This window comes from Lithobates pipiens, unplaced genomic scaffold, assembly GCF_037356315.1.
Source record: "Lithobates pipiens isolate NorthernLeopardFrog02 unplaced genomic scaffold, aLitPip1_a1.2 Scaffold_10, whole genome shotgun sequence".
NCBI lineage: Eukaryota > Metazoa > Chordata > Amphibia > Anura > Ranidae > Lithobates > Lithobates pipiens.
Window position 1 is genome coordinate 190430137 of NW_027507686.1, and position 19636 is coordinate 190449772.

The 19636-nt window shown below is 46.2% G+C and overlaps 1 protein-coding gene across 9 annotated transcripts in view; it reads left to right on the forward strand.

The window, feature by feature from the left end:
• The window catches only part of MYRF (myelin regulatory factor), a 244940-nt gene that overhangs the window by 197712 nt on the left and 27592 nt on the right, over positions 1-19636 (forward strand). For 5 of the 9 annotated variants that reach the window (XM_077460758.1, XM_077460760.1, XM_077460761.1 and 2 more), the window contains 7 exons: positions 1348-1493; positions 1625-1697; positions 5464-5552; positions 7642-7710; positions 10887-10967; positions 11063-11136; positions 11222-11377. In XM_077460758.1, the coding sequence (XP_077316884.1) occupies positions 1348-1493; positions 1625-1697; positions 5464-5552; positions 7642-7710; positions 10887-10967; positions 11063-11136; positions 11222-11377 (688 nt within the window). The remainder of the gene's footprint in view (positions 1-1347; positions 1494-1624; positions 1698-5463; positions 5553-7641; positions 7711-10886; positions 10968-11062; positions 11137-11221; positions 11378-19636) is intronic. The other 4 variants (XM_077460763.1, XM_077460766.1, XM_077460759.1 and 1 more) reach the window with 3 other exon arrangements.

Genomic DNA, 19636 nt, shown 5'->3' on the forward strand with positions numbered 1-19636 from the left:
TGTGCCTCCTGGGATATGCACATATCCCAGGTGGCATAGTCCATCATTGAGAAAAGAGTAGAGGGACAGACTTAGTGGCGTGTCATCCGTGGGCCTGCCGACTAAACCTGGAAGAGCCGGCAGCCTCCTGATGACATCACACAGGAAGATGGCAGCACGGGACGAAGCGTAGGCAGAAGAGTAGAGAATTCGGCAGGACAACGCTGGATCTGCTAGGTGCAGAACCCGCAACCACGTAAGCAGGGTTTAAAAAAAAATTGGGAGAGTGGTGAAGATCCTCTTATGATAGTGCTTCCTACCTATCATGGCCAAACCTCCAATCCAGTGCTAACAACATATAGTTTGCTATTATTTTATGTGGCTTGTATACTTATAGGTCTGCTTTACATATGCGTTGATCTCTGAAAAGTGATGCACAGTGGGTCATTTTACAAAGAGTTTATGACAGATGTCTGGAAAGATTCACGTCACCTCCTCACTGTCTTTTTTAACCTTGTAAGTGCCAGTTCACACTTGTGTGATGCAGGAACCCTGCGAATCCACTTTGGGTTCCCGCATCACAACCGACTCATTAGGCAGTTCGCACTGCCATATGCGAACTGCGGGAAGTGTCAATACAATGTTAATGACACCCCCATTTCAGATCGCATATCGCACTGAGAACTGACAGTTCGCACATGAATCGGATCATATGGTTGTGAACACCCAACACCCAATGCGATTCCATTCTGGTGCGGCCCAAAAAATGGGTCCTGTGCGAGTTTGGTCCAAATGCGATGCAAATTAATTGGCTGAAATCGCACTGCATGGACATTGCATGTGATTTGCACTGCAGTGCGGTGCGAATCACATGCGATTTCACAGAGCGAGCTGGTGTGAATCTGCATTGAATCCCACAGAATTATGCATCACATGTAGTTGCATGTAGCGCAGTTCCAATCACTCAAATGGTTTGCTTTCAACCACATGCAACAGGGGGTTACTTGTTGCAATGAAGCAAAGCACCATGGCCATGGCATTTGTGCAACCCCTCCAGCCACTTTGAATGGTTAAGGGGGGCTGTAGAATCATGGTTCAACCGCCTGTTTTTACCACCCCAGTTGCAAGTGTAAATTTGGATTTATGGTGCGCCATTTTTCCAGTTATATGCCTCTTGAACCGTAATAGATATTTCAAGATGGGCATTCAGATTCAGGTAACTCCTATGCATGGAAAGCCACCGTTTTCATTGTTAAGTAACCTACAATAGCTGTTACCATAAATACTTTAGGGAACACTTACTGACTAAGCTGTGCAAAATAAAGGGATATTTGCCCATTCTGTTCTTCAATGTAATTTGACTTCTAGGAGAGAATCTTCATGGAGAATGTAGGGGCCGTCAAGGAGCTCTGTAAGCTAACAGACAACTTAGAGACTCGTATTGATGAACTGGAGAGGTGGAGCCGCAAGTTGGCCAAACTCAGACGTCTTGACAGTATGAAGAGTAGTAACAGGTAGGTGTTTTATTCGGAATTGTCTCCATGCATACACATTACCCCATCATTACTGTGATTCAAATTTCATTTAAATGTTAATTCCTGAATAAAACTTCTATGTAATCCACCCGCTGTCCTTCTTTCCACAGTCACACAGGAAGTCAGTTCAGCCGTGCAGGAAGTCTTCCTTTTAAACAACGTCCTTCCAAAATCATGGGCAAGGTAGGAACAGAAAATGCATTCAGAAACAAAAATGGGCTCTAGTATGTTACAAATTAATATCTGAATTTATCTTTAGACATTTATTTATGAATAAAATGTACTTGTGTTTGGCAGAGTTATATGTACAAGGGTATTCCTGAGTCCATAAATGCTGAGTGGAAATATTTGTTTTGCGTATAATGCAAATTAAATTGTATCTTGCACCAAAAACAAAAATGTAATTTATTGCAGTTTAGCAGTCCTAAGCCCTTGTACACACGGATGGAAATTCCGACGGAAAATGTCCAATCGGACCGCGTTGTCGGATAATCCGACTGTGTGTGGGCTCCATCAGACTTTTTCAGTCGGAATGTCCGACCAACAAAGTTTGAGAGCTGGATATAAAATTTTCCAACAACATGATCCAATAGGACTTTGTCTGATCGTTTGTAAAGCATTCCGATCGGACAAAGTGCCACGCATGCTCAGATCAAATTACAAGACCAAAGCTATTGGCTACTAGCCTGAACGTAGTCCCGTTGTAACGTAAAAACTTCATCACGTTCCGAAAGATCGGATTTTCTGACAACTTTGTCCGACCGTGTGTATGCAACAACAGTTTTGGACAAAATCCGTCGGATTTTGTTGTCGGAATGTCCAACCGTGTGTACAAGGGCTTAGATGTAGTGAATGCATTAGTTTTCATTCTTTTTTTATAGAGATTTTATTGCTATATGTAAACAAGGCACACTAAACAATATGCATATCACAAAACTGGATACATATAAAACATATCTCACATCAGACGCTATATGCATTCGAGTGCAACACACACCTTGTAGTGTAAAATGCCGTTTGACAAGATATACCTAGATATTCTTTTTTTTTTATTCTTATTATTATTAAATATTATTTCCATTATTGCAAAAGTACATAAAAACGCACTAAACAGTGCTATTGAGTAAAACAAAACAAAAAGAGAAAACTAACCAAAGTGAGTTATTGCCCATCTCAGTCCTCTATACACATTACCTCTGCTCTGATATACGGTACAAATATACTTAGCTTATTTCTTTAGGAGTTCATCTAAATCAATCCATCTGGACCATGTTTCTGTAAATTGTTTTGGGCATCCCCTTGCCTCAAATGTCATCTTATATAAAAGGATATCTGAATTTAGTCGTTTTTTTTTCCAAGTATACAATTTAAGGATTTCTGTATGTGTCCAAATCAACGCGATCAGTTTACTGACAATAAAAGAATAGGAAAGACGAGGGATTTAGTGTAGTTATAAATAGTGTCATCCTCAATTGCCCCCAAAAGGCACAGTAAAGGATTACATATATTTGGAAAAGCAAAGTTATCTGCCAGAAATTCAGTAACCTGCGACCATAATGGCCGAACGTTGTTATATTCCCGTATCATATGTAAGAAAGACCCTACAGAGGCCTGACATTTATGACAAAGTACATTACCACGTTTCCCCATTTTGAATAAGTGTTGTGGTGTATTATATTAGATGAAAGTAGCGCAACTCTATCATTTTGTCTTTAGCTGAGATAATTGTATCTATATATGTATACCCATAATTCCTTTGTCAAATCTGGCAAAATTGCTAACAATCTATCTCGTGTCTGATGACAATGTTTATGGTCAATAAAACGCCCCATACACACTGGGGGTTATTTACGAAAGGCAAATCCACTTTGCACTGCAAGTGCACTTGGAAGTGCAGTCGCTCTAAATCTAAGGGGTAGATCTGAAATGAGTGGAAGCTCTGCTGACTTTTTCATCCAATCTTTTGCAAGCTAAAATGCTGTTTTTTTTATTATCCTTGTATGTCCCCCTCGGATCTACAGCGACTGCACTTCCAAGTGCACTTTCAGTTCAAAGTGGATTTTCCTTTAGTAAATAACACCCACTATTAGATTTTCTGCAGATTTTTTCCTTCCCATTTACCAAAACCACATAATAAGTTTCAATTTGTATGCAATCAGACAGGCCCCTGCATTACATGGTTTTGGTAATTCTGAAGACAAAAATCGGCAGAAAATCTGATAGTGTGTATGGGGCTTTAGGCTTAATGTACACGGAAGGTTTTTACAACCTCTCCTGAATGATTTAACTTGACAGATAGAAACCCACATTTGCATTTAGGAGCGTTTTTTTTTTCAAAATTGCCCAAAATGAAAAATGCCTGTAAACGAAGTGTGGCTAAATGCGAGTTGCCGTGTTTACATGTGTTTAGAAGCGTTTAGCGATTGAAATGTCTCTAAACTGAGCGTCTGAACTCATATTTTTGCTTTCCAAAAAAGCCCTCTAAACTCAACTGCCTAAGATTGACATTAAACGAACCTGCGTACATGTACTGATAAGATAACATTGGATGAGTTCAGGGGCAGCTGAAAAAAGCATCCAACTGCCTCTGAACTCTGAATGTCCATTATCACCAGCACCAGAGCGAATGTAGAGTAGTAGCTGGAAATGAGTTTATTATGATCCGGTTTCCAAAAAGAGTTTCCAATTTAGTATTAGGCCCGTTTCACACTTGAGCATCGTCAGCAGTAGAACAGTGCTATTTTTAGCGCCACTTTACCGTTGCTTTAGCGGCGCTATTCGGCCGCTAGCAGGGCGGTTTTATCCCCCGCTAACGGGCCGAAAAAGGGTTAAAGCCACGCTGCCCAATTGATTTCAATGGGCAGGAGCAGTGAAGGAGCGGTGTATACACTGCTCCATCACTGCTCCAAAGATGCTGCTTAACGTCCTGCAAGTGCACCACTCCAGTGTGAAAGCCCTCGGGGCTTTCACACTGGAGACACAGCAGCGGCTGTTTCAGGGCGCTTTGCAGGCGATATTTTTAGTGCTGTAGCTCCTGCAAAGCTCCCCAGTATGAAAGAGGCCTTAGAGAAGGACCCCTCTTGCAGACCATATTGTACCATTGCAGCATGTTTGAGTTGGACATAAAGAAAGTACCAGGAAAGGGGTACACTCCACTTCTTTTAAAGTTTTTTTTTATATTTTATATTGCCAATCCTGCTAATACCATACTTCCTGTCCTAGGGTAAAAACACCAATGTATTGTCTGTACCTATAGAGAAGTAGCATTGTCACACTAAGCTGCTCTCCTGGTTTGGACTACTTCTTCATTAGATAGGGAGGAGAGGTTGTGTAGTTCACAGAAGCTTGCTTATGCCCCGTACACACGAGCGGACTTTTCAACATCCAAAGTCCGAAGGACCGAGTCCGTCAGACTATCCGATCGTGTGTGGGCTGCAACGGACTTTTGATTCACCAAAGTCTGACGGACTTTAGAAATGAAGCATGCTTCAAATTTTCCCGAAGGAACTCCGCCGGACCCGGTCCCCTTCGAAAACTCCGCTCGTGTGTATGCTACTCCGACGGACTAAAACCGACGCTAGGGCAGCTATTGGCTACTGGCTATGAACTTCCTTATTCGAGTCAGGTCGTACGTCATCACGTTCGAATCCGTCGGAGTTTAGTGTGATCGTGTGTGGCCAAGTCCGTTCGGCCGAAAAGTCTGTCAGAACTCCGTCGGAACTCCGGCGGAACTCCTTTGGAAGTCTGTCGGACATAAGTCCTCTCGTGTGTACGGGGCATTAGAAATCCCTTAATATAGTTTGAGGTTGTAGTTCAGTGCACTGGAAATCCCAGGGGCGCTGGATTTCTATCAGGCATTTTTTGTACTTGTAGAACATATATTATGTTATTTTTTTATGCATGTTTTATGCATGACTGTATGTCATTGTCTTTCTATTCTTCACTGTAGCCGGTACCTCCCCCACCTGATCGGAGCTGTGTCAGCCAACGATTCCTCCAAGCAACCATCATCGCCTTAGTCATTATCATGGCTTTCAGGTATTAGAGTCTTAGGATTCCTCAAAAGCATTAAAATGCGCTGCTTGTTATTGGCTAAAGTATTAGTGATGACTTAAAATAAAAATAAAAAATACTGTAAACTGTAAAATTTATAAAAGTAGTAATAAAGTGGTTCCAAAGGCAGGACATCCCCTGCATTAAGGTAAAAATGTTTCTGTATTTGTAACGCCCCGCCCTATACTTTCCTGGGGCCTTTCTCAATCCAGCGCAGTACCAATCTGCAGAGGCTCTCTCTGCCCATCTGCAGCGGCTCTCTCATCTCTCTCTGGCTCCTGCTGCTGTCAATTAAATTCTGTGAGCAGAGGGAGGGGGCGGGGCTGACCTGCAATGTGTGTGTGAATAGACGCACACATAGCTGTGGGACGGAGCCTGCATGTGCGCCCCATATGGGGGCACACAGAGAAGAGGAGCAGCAGAGAGTGTTTAGCTTTACAATCACTTTAAATCCACATCAGTTTTATTTTAACACACTGAGCACAATAAAAACGAACATCCTCAATTTGTTAAAATTCTTACCCCAGCACTTGTAGCATACAACTTCCAGTGCTGCCGGCTCCTGCCCTCTTAGTGCTGCTTTCCTGGATGTCCGGTCTTCACAAGAAAGACAGTGAGCAGTGCAGTCTGGAGCCAGTCTGTTCGTTTAAAGAAGGGAGGGGGAGGAGCAGGGGAGTGTCCTCTCTATCCTAGACTATGGGGCTGTGTGTTTCTATTGATGCACTCGGTGTAGCAGGACCCGACTCTAGTACCTGCATGCCACCCTCAAACAGGAAACCTGAGGCAGTGGTCATGGCACCAGCCTAAATCGCAACATAGGCAAAGATGAAAAGATGGAGCTGAACATTATTTTTACGCAGGTACCTGCCTCCATTTCATTAGTAATCAACCTCACTGGCTTGCATAAGGAGATAAAATCTATGATAATCTTTAGAAATACTTCTAGGTTCCTCCACGCTTTTTTGTATTTAATAAAGCCTAATGCATGACATGCATTTCAGAAGTGTAGCGCAGACATATGTAAAAAAAAAAGTTATAATTCTTGTCAGAAATCTGAGCATTCTTTTATCTATCCTATTTTATGCTCTGTAGGTACAATATTGGTATAATGCACACAGAGTAAGGAAATACAGTATAACTGTAATCACGTATATCAAAAGGAGGAACCCATTAGTGCCACCTATCAGTGCCCATTAGTGCCGCTTATCAGTCCTGCTTATCAATGGCCATCAGTGCTGCCTATTACTGCCGCCCATTAGTGCCCATCAGTGCTGCATAACAGTGCCCATCAGTTCTGCCCATTAGTGCTCCCCATTAATGCCCATTAGTGCCACCTATCAGTGACCATCACTACCCATTAGTGCCTTCTATCAGTGCTGCAAATCAATGTCCTTCAGTGCCCATCATTGCCCATTAGTGCCACCTATCAGTGCGACATATCAGTACAGCCTCATCAATGCACATCAGTGAAGGAGAAGAATTACTTATTTGCAAACATTTTATAACAGAAACTAAAAAAAGTTTTTTTCTTTCAAAATGTACCATCTTGTTTTGTTTGTCAAGCAAAAAATAAAAACCCCAGTGGTGATTAAATAGCACCAAATAAAGCTCTATCTGTCTCGAAAAAATGAAAAAAAATTCATATGGGTACAGTGTTGCATGACCGCGCTGTCATTTAAAGTGTGAAAACACTGAAAGCTGAAAATTGTTCTGGGCAGGAAGGGGGTATAAGTGCCCAGTAAACAAGTGGCTAACCTACCAGCATGTCTTTTGATCAGAGTACCTGGAGGAAACGTACTTAGACACAGGGAGAACAATCAAACTCCTGGCAGGTAGTGCCTTTGTTGGGATTTGAACCAAGGCCCCTAGTGTTGGAAGTACTAACCACTTAGCCACTTATATAATTGTCGTGCATATAATATTGTATGTGGTACACAAATAGAATAATACATAAGCTCATTATATATATATATATATATATATATATATATATATATATATATATATATATATATAATATACATATTAACATATTATACTTTGTCTCACCAAGTTATTGTGTTTATTGTCGCAGTGTTATCTCCATGACAACGCTATATGTTTTGAATTTACGCAGCGAGGATGATCTGTTAGATATGGATGGGTAAGTGTTGTTTTCCCAATAATGTAGCACTTCAGGTATGGGGACTGTTGGCTTGATGTGGTATATTTGTTTGAGCATGTTGAGCAAGGGAAAGCCTTTATAATGTTTTAATTGTATATGTAAAACATTATCACAGCTTGTTTTTATATAATGTTACTTTTTATTTGAATTGGTTTGCACGTATAATTTGTAATTATAGATGTACATAGGGGCAGACATACAGTATTTGCTCTGCAGTGGCTTCCTGCTCTTTCTTAAGGCTGGTACAGACAGGCCAAACATCGGTCGGTATCAGCTGGTTAAAATCCGAGATTCGGATAGTTAGTACACCGAGCTCTTCTGGAGCTTCTCAGTTTTATTTAATTCAGCCCGCTGGGTTGAACAAAAAAAAAACTGAGTGTGTACTATATACAGTATATAAGTCAGCTGACCTATTGAAAACAATGCACACCTCATGTGACACCTGCCCCAACTACCCTTTAAAAGGTTCTGAATGCCTGGGGGGTGGAAGGATTGGCGATCATGTGACTAATATGATTGCTTGTCACTGTGGACACATGAGTGGGAGTCAGTCCTGCCGGCTACCAATCATTAGTGAGGACTGAGAGCTATCTTTGACAGCTCGGTCTCTGTGCTGGGAGCATGCTGTGTGGGCATTAAATCCCGCTCTTTTGCCATCGCACGTATGTGTTAGGTGGACGGCAGTGGGTAACAAATACTAATCAAGATGTTTGGCCAAGTCTTAAGGGCCACGCACACAAGCTGAACATCAGGAGTATCGGTCGGTTCAATATAAATCGGTCGCCATTTAGCCTGTGTGTGCAGCAGCCGGTCTGACAGAAGTCGGGCGAACGCTCGGCTTTTGTCGAAGGGGCGTGACCAAAAAAGGTATGCCAATTGGCATCCAATCAGCGCTCTTAGCCATTGGCAGGGGCCATCCGCCTGTCAGAACACAATAGCTCAGTGGGAGAAATTGCTGTACTAACTTCGGATACCATAATACCACTTTACCTGTGTTCACCCTCACTTTGCATGACTGCAGGGACCCTTCACCCTCCCTTTCCCCAGCCATACCCAACCGCCTATTCCTACCCCCATTCTCCCCACTACTGCTGTCCCTATTAAGGGTCCCTGTTCTAATATCTCATCCAGTCACCTAGTTATGCCAGATATTGATCATTTGTACCACCCGCACTGCACCCAGACGGCCCCATGTGCAAGGGCCCCTGAGGAGCTTTGTCCTTATTTTCTGGTAATGAGCCACAGAAACCAGTCTTTTATTTAGATGTTACAACAATTTTTGTCTCAAATGTTTAATACTGATCAGGTTATTCAGTCTGTATATTAAAGAGTCCCTGTCACCAGTCCATTTGTTTAAAAAAAAATCATGGAATCTACATTTTGACTTATTTTATACATGTTATTTACCAGCAAAATCCTCCCTTGTGTAGACATCAAAAGGCGAAGACACTGCTGCTGGGTGCCACCATATTGGATGTGATGTCAGCAGCTTGTAATGTGCAGTGGCGGCCCGTCCATTAGGGGCCGCCACCCCCCTCTCTCCACTCCACCCCCCCCCCCTATATGCAATGGATAGATTCATGCATAGCATGAATCTATCCATGGCTGCCATGGCCACCCCCTATTCATGTGTCTGGCCCCTTTTCAGAAAAATTCCACCGGCTACCACTGGCTACTTTCACACTGGGGCAGGCAGGAGCTGGCGGTAAAGCGATGCTATTTTTAGCGCCGCTTTTACTTCGGCAAAAAAAGGGGTTAAAAACCGCCCGCAAAGTGCTTTCCTGGCGGGTATGCGGCGCTGCCCCATTGTTTTCAATGGGAAGGGGCACTTTAGGAGTGGTGAATACACCGCTCCTACAGCGATCCAAAGATGCAGCTTGCAGGACGTTTTTGACCGTTGAGTGGCGCTTTCAGGGCGATTTGCAGGTGCTATTTTTAGACAATCTATAGAATACCCCTTTGCCCCTCCCCAACAGGTACATAAACGGTTATGTAGGGAGCTAAAGGGAGGGGCATACGAGCTGGGCCAGCACAGACAGTAAATAGACACTCCCAGAAGAGGGGCTTTGGTGTGCAATGAGCGAGGGTGCTGCGTTAGGGAATTGACACTTCCAGAGTAATCACATTTTCTGGCAAATTCAAAGACACTTTGCAAGTTTATAAAAATCTTTTAATAAATGTAGAACACTACAAGGAATCCTTTAAAACACCTGATGTTCCTGTGGTTTCAACTGCAATTTTTTTAAGTTGGTGTCAGGGTTTCCTTAATGTTATGCCGCGTACACACGATCGGAATTCTCGTCGGAAGAAGCTCTGATGGTTTTCCCGACGGAATTCCGCTCAAGCTGTCTTGCCTGCACACGGCCACATCAAATTCCGACACGTACGACAGTCCTGTTGTACAACACGTACGACAGGACTAGAAAAAGGAAGTTCGATAGCCAGTAGCTTCCGTCTCGTAGTTAAATCTGAGCATGCGTGATTTTTGATGTGTCGGAATTGCATACACACGATCGAAATTTCCGACAGAAAGTTTTTCCGTCTGGAAAATTGAGAACATGCTATCAATTTTTGATTGGAGGGAATTCAGACAGCTAAATTCTGATGGAGCGTACACACAGTCGCATTTTCCGATGAAAATCTCTCATTGGTCTTTTACTGGCCGGAATTCCGATCGGGTGTAGACTTAGAAATTTTGTCTGGAAGTGTGCTGGCCTCTGTGATGTTCTTGAGGGCCCCTCCAAATGTGTTGCAGTAACGTGTAACGTGTGTTTTTCTGTGTGCTACTGTAACGCACGTAACTTTGTATGGTATATAGCAGGGCCACTTATTGTTAATAGCGTCCTAATGCACAACTACAGTAGCCTGCAACAGACCCACGCTGCAATGCACCACAATGCACATGCTATGGTGTTCTTTGTTAGAATATGCTGCAGGTTCTGTTTTTGTGCCCATTGCTGTTTGTCGGGAGCCCATTCAAAATGGATTGGCTGCCTTAATGCAAGGTACATTACTGGGCAAAATATGCTTTAGAGCAAAGGGGCCAGAATGTTTAATCTGAGCTGTGATTGCCTTATCTGCACTGACTTCTGTACCTCCTTTCCTTCTACTTTGTCTGGTGCTGTCCCCTTCCTTTTGCTATCTACCTCTGGCAGTGTTTTCACTCCACCTGGTACCTGCACTCTGACTTTCTTCCGAAAGATCCGTCTCACTCTTCCTTTTGCTGTATGTGCACGGTATGTTCCATTGACTTCCAGAATGTTTCTAGAATTTAGTCCAATGGCATGCTCACCCCATGATCCATACATATCTCATATGTTTCATTTTATAGCTCAAGTCAAAACTTTGATACCACACAGCTGAGAGGTTCCACAACCCCACCTATCAACGGCACAAAAGGTACAGGTAAGTCTTCTCCCTCAAATTGTTTTTTTAGGTTAGGTTTTCTTATGGAATTGACTAATAAGCATTTGTATGGTTCACTTTTTAGAAGATTGGCTACATAATCAGAATCCTTCCATCACAATAAACCTTTGTCTCAATCCACCGTGTCAAGCTATCTGCTGCTCCAGTCCTCCCGGTGTCTCTACTTTTCCTGCTGTCACATACGGGAAAACAGCTTCTCGTCCTGAGAGCTCAGTAACAGGTGAGGATTGCCATTATGAAGAAATGAAGGATCGCCTGTACTCAGGAACCTAATTGCTGACTCGGGATGTATTCAGACATAGTGACAATGGTGCATTCTTTTCAGTGCTGGAAGAAGAGTGATGGTAATTTTGGCAAAGAGCTCCTGGTGCTGAGAGATAAGATTTACCCTAAAGCAGGCCGAATGTTGTATGGCATTGGCTGGTTCAATAGAAGCATTCAGCCCATGTGTACTGTAGCCAGTCCGACAGAAGCCAGGCATTTGCTGGCTTCTGTCGAAGGAGCATGACCAGAAGAGCGTTGACCAGAGTGTCCCCCCTGTCAGAACACAATACACAGCTTGGGAGATTGCTGTACTAACTAATTGCACAGTTAGTACAGTTGCTTCCCCTGAGCTGTCAGGTTTTTTTTTCGTTTAACCCTCATACGGACCCTTCCTATAAATCCTACACTAACTCTTGCTGCAACCTTATTAATCAGTCAGCATTTTTAGCTTAATATAAGAAAACAAACATTCCCTAGTTGACCTTTTGTTACATTTCTTAAATTTCTTATCCCAGCACTTACAGTTTACATCTTCTAATGCTGCTGGCTCCTGCTCCCTCATTGCTGTTTAGGGATGAGCTTCGTGTTCAAGTCGAACGTACGTTCGACTCGAACATTGGCCGTTCGGCGAATTCCGAACGTTTTGGCCGTTCGCGTCAAAATTCGAGTGACGCGCGCGCGGACCACAATGCACTGCGTTGGCGCAGTGCATTGCTGCCCGATGATTGGCCAAGCATGCACTGTGACCCCGCATGCTTGGCCAATCGCAGCGCCGGCAGCGAGGAGAGCCATGATTGGCCACAGGCATCCTGCCTGTGGCCAATCATAGCTCAGGCTGTGTAGTGCACGCCCCACACTATATAAGGCCGCCTTTAAGGCGGCCTCCTGTAGTGTGTTACTTTGCATCTGAAGCAGTGGGTGTTCTGTGTACCTTCAACACAGTACACACCAATCGTTTTTGGCTGATTTCCTATCTTGCTGCTGTGTAGTGGTTGTTGTCTGTGCCCTGACTGCAGTATACACCACTATATTCACCTCACCTATATAGCTAGTGATCTAGCTTTAACCACTTAACAACTGCCCATTGCCGATTAACGGCTTCAGGGCGGTTGTTTAACTCAGAGAGGCCGTTAATTAACGGCCTCCCAGAATTCTGCTCTCGCGTGCCTCGAGGTGTGCGCACTCGAGAGCATCCGTGACCGCCGGGTCCATAGGACCCGGCGCATCACGGTAAACGGCCGCTCATAGCGGCCGTTTACCACGTGATTGCTCCGTCAAATGACGGAGTGATCACTTGGAAACAAACCGGCGTCATGTTATGACGCCTGTTCCTCCCTCCCCTTTCTGTACCGATCGGTACAGCGGAGGGGAAAGAGATCGGTGTCAGCAGCGATGTGGGCTGCATCTGCAGTGCCCACATCGCTGCTCACCGAATTTAACCCCTCAATTCCCTGCCAATACTCTGCAATACCAGTGCATACTCTGCAGTACCCTGCCATTACTCTGCAGTACCCCGCCATTACTCTGCAGTGCAGTACCCCGCCATTACTCTGCAGTGCAGTACCCTGCCATTACTCTGCAGTGCAGTACCCTGCCATTACTCTGTAGTACCCCGCCATTACTCTGCAGTGCAGTACCCCGCCATTACTCTGCAGTGCAGTACCCTGCCATTACTCTGCAGTGCAGTACCCCGCCATTACTCTGCAGTGCAGTACCCTGCCATTACTCTGCAGTGCAGTACCCCGCCATTACTCTGCAGTACCCCGCCATTACTCTGCAGTGCAGTACCCCGCCATTACTCTGCAGTGCAGTACCCTGCCATTACTCTGTAGTACCCCGCCATTACTCTGCAGTGCAGTACCCCGCCATTACTCTGCAGTGCAGTACCCTGCCATTACTCTGCAGTGCAGTACCCTGCCATTACTCTGCAGTGCAGTACCCTGCCATTACTCTGCAGTGCAGTACCCTGCCATTACTCTGCAGTGCAGTACCCTGCCATTACTCTGCAGTGCAGTACCCCGCCATTACTCTGCAGTACCCCGCCATTACTCTGCAGTGCAGTACCCTGCCATTACTCTGCAGTGCAGTACCCCGCCATTACTCTGCAGTGCAGTACCCTGCCATTACTCTGCAGTGCAGTACCCCGCCATTACTCTGCAGTACCCCGCCATTACTCTGCAGTGCAGTACCCTGCCATTACTCTGCAGTGCAGTACCCCGCCATTACTCTGCAGTGCAGTACCCTGCCATTACTCTGCAGTGCAGTACCCTGCTATTACTCTGTAGTACCCCGCCAATACTCTGTAATACCCTGCCATAAATTGCCATACCCAGCCATACTCAGAGATACCCAGCCATACTCGGTGATACCCTGAAATACCCAGCCATAGACGCCCCCCACCCCTCACCGCCCTCCGGTGCTTCTACCAACTCGCCAGTACGATCAAAGCCAGAATCTTTTTTTTATTTTTTATTTCAGGCTTCCCAGCCTAGAGGTGAGATGTGGGGTCATATTGACCCCCCAGATTTCACTGTAAAGAGGACCTGTCACCCCATATTCCTATTACAAGGGATGTTTACATTTCTTGTAATAGGAATAAAAGTGATCAAAAATATATTTTTGGGAAAAAAAATGTCAAACTAAAATAAATAAAGTAAAATGAACAATAAAAAAATAAAATAAAAATTAAAGCGCCCATGTCCCCATGTGCTCGCATGTGCCACACATGTGAGGTATCGCCGAGAATGTTAGAGCGAGAGCAATAATTCTAGTCCTAGACCTCCTCTGCAACTCAAAACATGTAACCAGTAAAAAAATATTTAAAGCGTCGCCTATGGGGATTTTTTAAGTAGCGACGTTTGGCGCCATTCAACGGGCATGTGCAATTTTGAAGAGTGACATGTTTGATATCTATTTACTCAGCATAACTTCATCTTTCACTTTATGCAAACATTGGGCTAACAAGTGGTTAATAATAGAGCTTGCAGTCAGTAGTGTTAGGAGATAGTGCGTGCTGTCTGCGTGCTCTGTACCCAGTACATACCGCTATAATATAGGGCAGGCCCCTACTTTCAAACATCCAACTTACAAACATCTCCTACTTGCAAACGCAAGGAGACAGCAGCAAGTGAGATGAAAAAAGATGGACGACAAAACAAATTATACAGGGGTGATAACCCTTCCCTATGTTTTCCAAAAAGCTTAAAGATAGTTTTTTTGACTGGAGCTACACTTTAAAAATGTACCGGTTGAAAATGACAAACAGATTCAACTTAACACAACAAACCTACACAGTCCCTGTCTTGTTTGCACCGCCTGTATACTGCTGTTCTGAGTATATAGGGCCTGGGGGCCACACGCATTTCCTTTTTTTAATATGGGTACGGGGTTCCCCTTAATATGCGTACAAGACCCAAATAGGCTGGTAATGGGCAGGGAGGGCTACCCATGCCATGTTTCTCAATGATTTTCAACCATATTGCAGGAACCAGATATAACATTAAAACCGCAAGCAGTTTTAAATGGTGTTATTTCCGTTTAATGTCATTTTGTGCAGGGACTGTTCTAAACACGGGAAACACGTGGCACTTCACAGGCATACTACAGACACCCCGCAGGCACCATATTTAAAGGAATATTTCACTTTTTTTTTTTCACTTTAATCGTCATTAAAATCAGTGCTCCCGCCAAAACTGTAGTTTTTAAAACTTTTTTTTGCAGTGACCCATGTCCCCTGAGGCAGGAGGCAGGTCGCCAAACCCTTTTTAGGACACTATCTTGCATATTAGCCGTTAAAATGAGCACTTTCCAATTCGAACGTTCGAGTCCCATAGACTTCAATGGGGTTCTAACGTTCGTACCGAACGCGGGGGTCGTTCGCAAGTTCTGGTGCGAACCGAACCGGGGGGTGTTCGGCTCATCCCTATTGCTGTTTCTCTGAACTTCCAGTCTTCACAGAAAAGAGTTAGGCCTCTTTCACAAATGCGGACCATTCAGATCTGCCTTTCGGTTTTTTCAGGCAGATCTGAACGGCGCTCCATACAGCTCTATATGTCCTATTTTCCATCCGTCTAGTGGATCAGATCGGATGAAAATGGACAGGCGGTCTGTAATCATCTGATCCCCCCATAGGGGAGAGCGGTCTCTCTGAAAGGTCCGTCCCTGCACAGAGTACAGAGACGTACTTGTCATCCGCCGGCTCAGCAAGCAAAATAGTAACAAAGGATAGTGATGGACGAACTTCCGACGGGACGTTTCGCGAACGCGAAACGCGAACGGACACAAACGTTCGCGAAAACGACCGTTCGCCGCGGGCTCCATTGACTTCAATGGGAGGCGAATTTCGCAAACCTTTAGGTCGAATTTGCGGCCACGGGGTAATTATTAGGGGGTAGCACGTAGTCCCACCACCTGGACAATAGCATAATACATGTATGAGGTGAATTTGGGATCGATAACTACAAGCATTTTTTTTTTATTTGGGAAATTGTTCTGACAATTCAGGACTATGGAGCTAATGAAGGCAATGGAGGAGAGGGAAGGTCAGGGACCAGGGTAGGCAAACAAGAGGGTGCAGGAGATACAGAGCACTGACAGCAGCACCGTAATACAGAGCACTGACATCAGCACCGTGACATACAGCGCTGACAGCAGCTCCGTGACATACAGCGCTGACAGCAGCTCCGTGACATACAGCGCTGACAGCAGCTCCGTGACATACAGCGCTGACAGCAGCTCCGTGACATACAGCGCTGACAGCAGCTCCGTGACATACAGCGCTGACAGCAGCACCGTGACATACAGCGCTGACAGCAGCTCCGTGACATACAGCGCTGACAGCAGCTCCGTGACATACAGCGCTGACAGCAGCTCCGTGACATACAGCACTGACAGCAGCTCCGTGACATACAGCGCTGACAGCAGCTCCGTGACATACAGCGCTGACAGCAGCACCGTGACATACAGCGCTGACAGCAGCTCCGTGACATACAGCGCTGACAGCAGCTCCGTGACATACAGCGCTGACAGCAGCTCCGTGACATACAGCGCTGACAGCAGCTCCGTGACATACAGCGCTGACAGCAGCTCCGTGACATACAGCGCTGACAGCAGCACCGTGACATACAGCGCTGACAGCAGCTCCGTGACATACAGCGCTGACAGCAGCTCCGTGACATACAGCGCTGACAGCAGCTCCGTGACATACAGCACTGACAGCAGCTCCGTGACATACAGCGCTGACAGCAGCTCCGTGACATACAGCGCTGACAGCAGCACCGTGACATACAGCGCTGACAGCAGCTCCGTGACATACAGCGCTGACAGCAGCTCCGTGACATACAGCGCTGACAGCAGCTCCGTGACATACAGCGCTGACAGCAGCTCCGTGACATACAGCGCTGACAGCAGCTCCGTGACATACAGCGCTGACAGCAGCTCCGTGACATACAGCGCTGACAGCAGCTCCGTGACATACAGCGCTGACAGCAGCTCCGTGACATACAGCGCTGACAGCAGCTCCGTGACATACAGCGCTGACAGCAGCTCCGTGACATACAGCGCTGACAGCAGCTCCGTGACATACAGCGCTGACAGCAGCTCCGTGACATACAGCGCTGACAGCAGCACCGTAAGCAGCCCCAGGAGGAAGTCAGCACAGCACAGGGATGGTGTGATCCCCTCATAATAAGAACCCCCAGGAGGAAGTCAGCACAGCACAGGGATGGTGGGAGCCCCTCATAATAAGAACACCCAGGAGGAAGTCAGCACAGCACAGGGATGGTGGGAACCCCTCATAATAAGCAGCCCCAGTAGAAATATGACACCGCTCAACCTCTTCAAAGAGGAGGGTAGGGGCATATAGTACGGTGTGCTTTTTTGGGTCAGGGAAGTGAGCCAAATGAATTAAGAAGGTCTGTGTGCTTGATTCCAAAAATTGTTTATAGACATATACATGGTCTACTGATCACATGTGTTGAATTCCTCCGAGATCCATGCCTCATTCATTTTTAGAAATGTGAGGTAGTTAACACTGTGGTGAGCTAGGCGAGTACGCTTATCGGTCACAATCCCCCCTGCTGCGCTGAACGTCCTTTCGGACAGGACACTGGATGAGGGGCAAGCCAACAGTTCGATTGCAAATTGGGCAAGCTCTGGCCAGAGGTCAAGCCTGCCCACCCAGTAGTCTAGGGGTTCATCACTCCTCAGAGCGTCCACATCGGCCGTTAACCCAATGTAGTCGGACACCTGACGGTCTAGGCGTTCCCTGATGCTGGATCCGGATGACACCTGTCGATGGGTCGGCTGAAAGAATGACCTCATATCCGAAGTCACCAACACATCTTCAAACCGGCCTCTTCTTGCAGGCGCTGTTGGATTGGTACCCGCAAATCCTTCTCTGGGAGTGGGAATTGCTCCTCTGCCAGCGCACGCAAAAGCAGAATGCAGCATTTCTCGAAGCAAGGCCTGGAAGTGCTGCATTCTGACAGCCCTCTGCGACGGCGGTAACATTTCCGCCATTTTGTGTTTGTACCGGGGGTCTAAGTACGTTGCCACCCAGTACTGGTCCTTGACCCTCATGCTTTTTATACGGGGGTCCCTATTAAAACACTGGAGCATGAAGGCCCCCATTTGCACTAAAGTGGAAGCGGTGTGGTGGCCTGGCTCCTGCTCATCATCCAGGATAATGTCGTCCTCTTCATTCTCCTCTCCCCATCCTCGCACAACAGGGATCCCAGAAAGGTTTAAAGCATGCTCTTCTTGCTCCTGCTCATCCGCCCCGGCACCATCCTCCTCTGACTCCTCATCAGACTCCTGTTGTTGACTTGTCTCAGATAGAGTAGCCCCCCCTGGGAATTCATCCAGCATTGCGACTTCCTCATCTTCCCGCTCCTGCTCCTCCACAGCCTGATCAATGACACGACGCAATGCACGCTCCAGAAAGAAGGCATAAGGTACCATGTCACTGATGGCGCCATGGCTGCGACTGACCAGTTTGGTGATCTCCTCAAATGGCCGCAGAAGTCTGCATGTGTCGCGCATGAGCAGCCACTGGCGCGGTGAAAAAAAACCCAGCTCCCCAGAACCGTTTCTTTCGCAGAGTTCATACAGGTAGACGTTAACTGCACGTTTCTGCTGGAGCAGCCTATCAAGCATATAGAAGGTTGAGTTCCATCGCGTCGGGCAATCGCAAATAAGACGTCTGACCGGCAGATGGTGTCGCCGCTGAATGTCAGCAAGGCGAGCCATGGCCGTGTAAGATCTTCTGAAATGGGCCGAGATTTTCCTTGCCTGCCGCAAGATGTCCTGGACCCCAGGGTATTTGACAAGGAATCGCTGCACGACCAAGTTTAAGACGTGTGCCATGCACGGCACGTGCGTGATTTTGCCCTGTTTCAATGCGCTAAGCAGATTGGCACCGTTGTCACACACCACTTTACCAACTGTCAAATTGAGCGGTGTTAGCCACTCATCTGCCTGTGAACGCAAAGCTGAAAGGAGTGCCGGGCCAGTGTGGCTCTTTGCTTCCAGGCACAACAGACGCAGCACGGCATGGCAACGTCTCACCTGGCATGTGGAATAGGTTCTGGGGAGCTTGGGCGGTGCAGTGGAAGAGACGCTAGCAGCGGAAAAGGAGGAGGCAGCTGAGGAGGAGAGGGAGGAGGATGGAGTAGGAGGAGGAGAAGAAGAGTCAGGCCTGCATGCAATCCGTGGCGGTAAAACCAAATCTACACGGGTGCCACGGGTTACATGCTTGACGGCCGTCAGAAGGTTCACCCAGTGGGCAGTAAAACTGATATACCTTCCCTGCCCGTGTTTGCTAGACCACGTGTCTGTGGTCAGATGTATCTTGGCACCGACACTGTGTGCCAGAGATACATTCACTTGCCGCTGAACATGGCCATATAGCTCTGGGATGCCCTTCTCTGAGAAATACTTCCTTCCTGGGACCTTCCATTGTGGTGTTCCAATGGCCACAAATTTGCGAAAGGCCTCCGAGTCCACCAGTTTATATGGCAGTAGTTGGCGGGCTATGAGTTCTGACAAGCCAGCCGCCAACCGTTGGGCAAGAGGGTTATCCGGCGTCATCATTTTTTTACGCTCAAACATTAGGCCCACGGAAGCCTGCCTTTTTGCAGAAAAATGTGAGCTTGGCGTGATGGAAGGTGGAGTGGAGGACAATTGTGAGGAGAGAGGAGAAGGAGAAGTAGAAGAC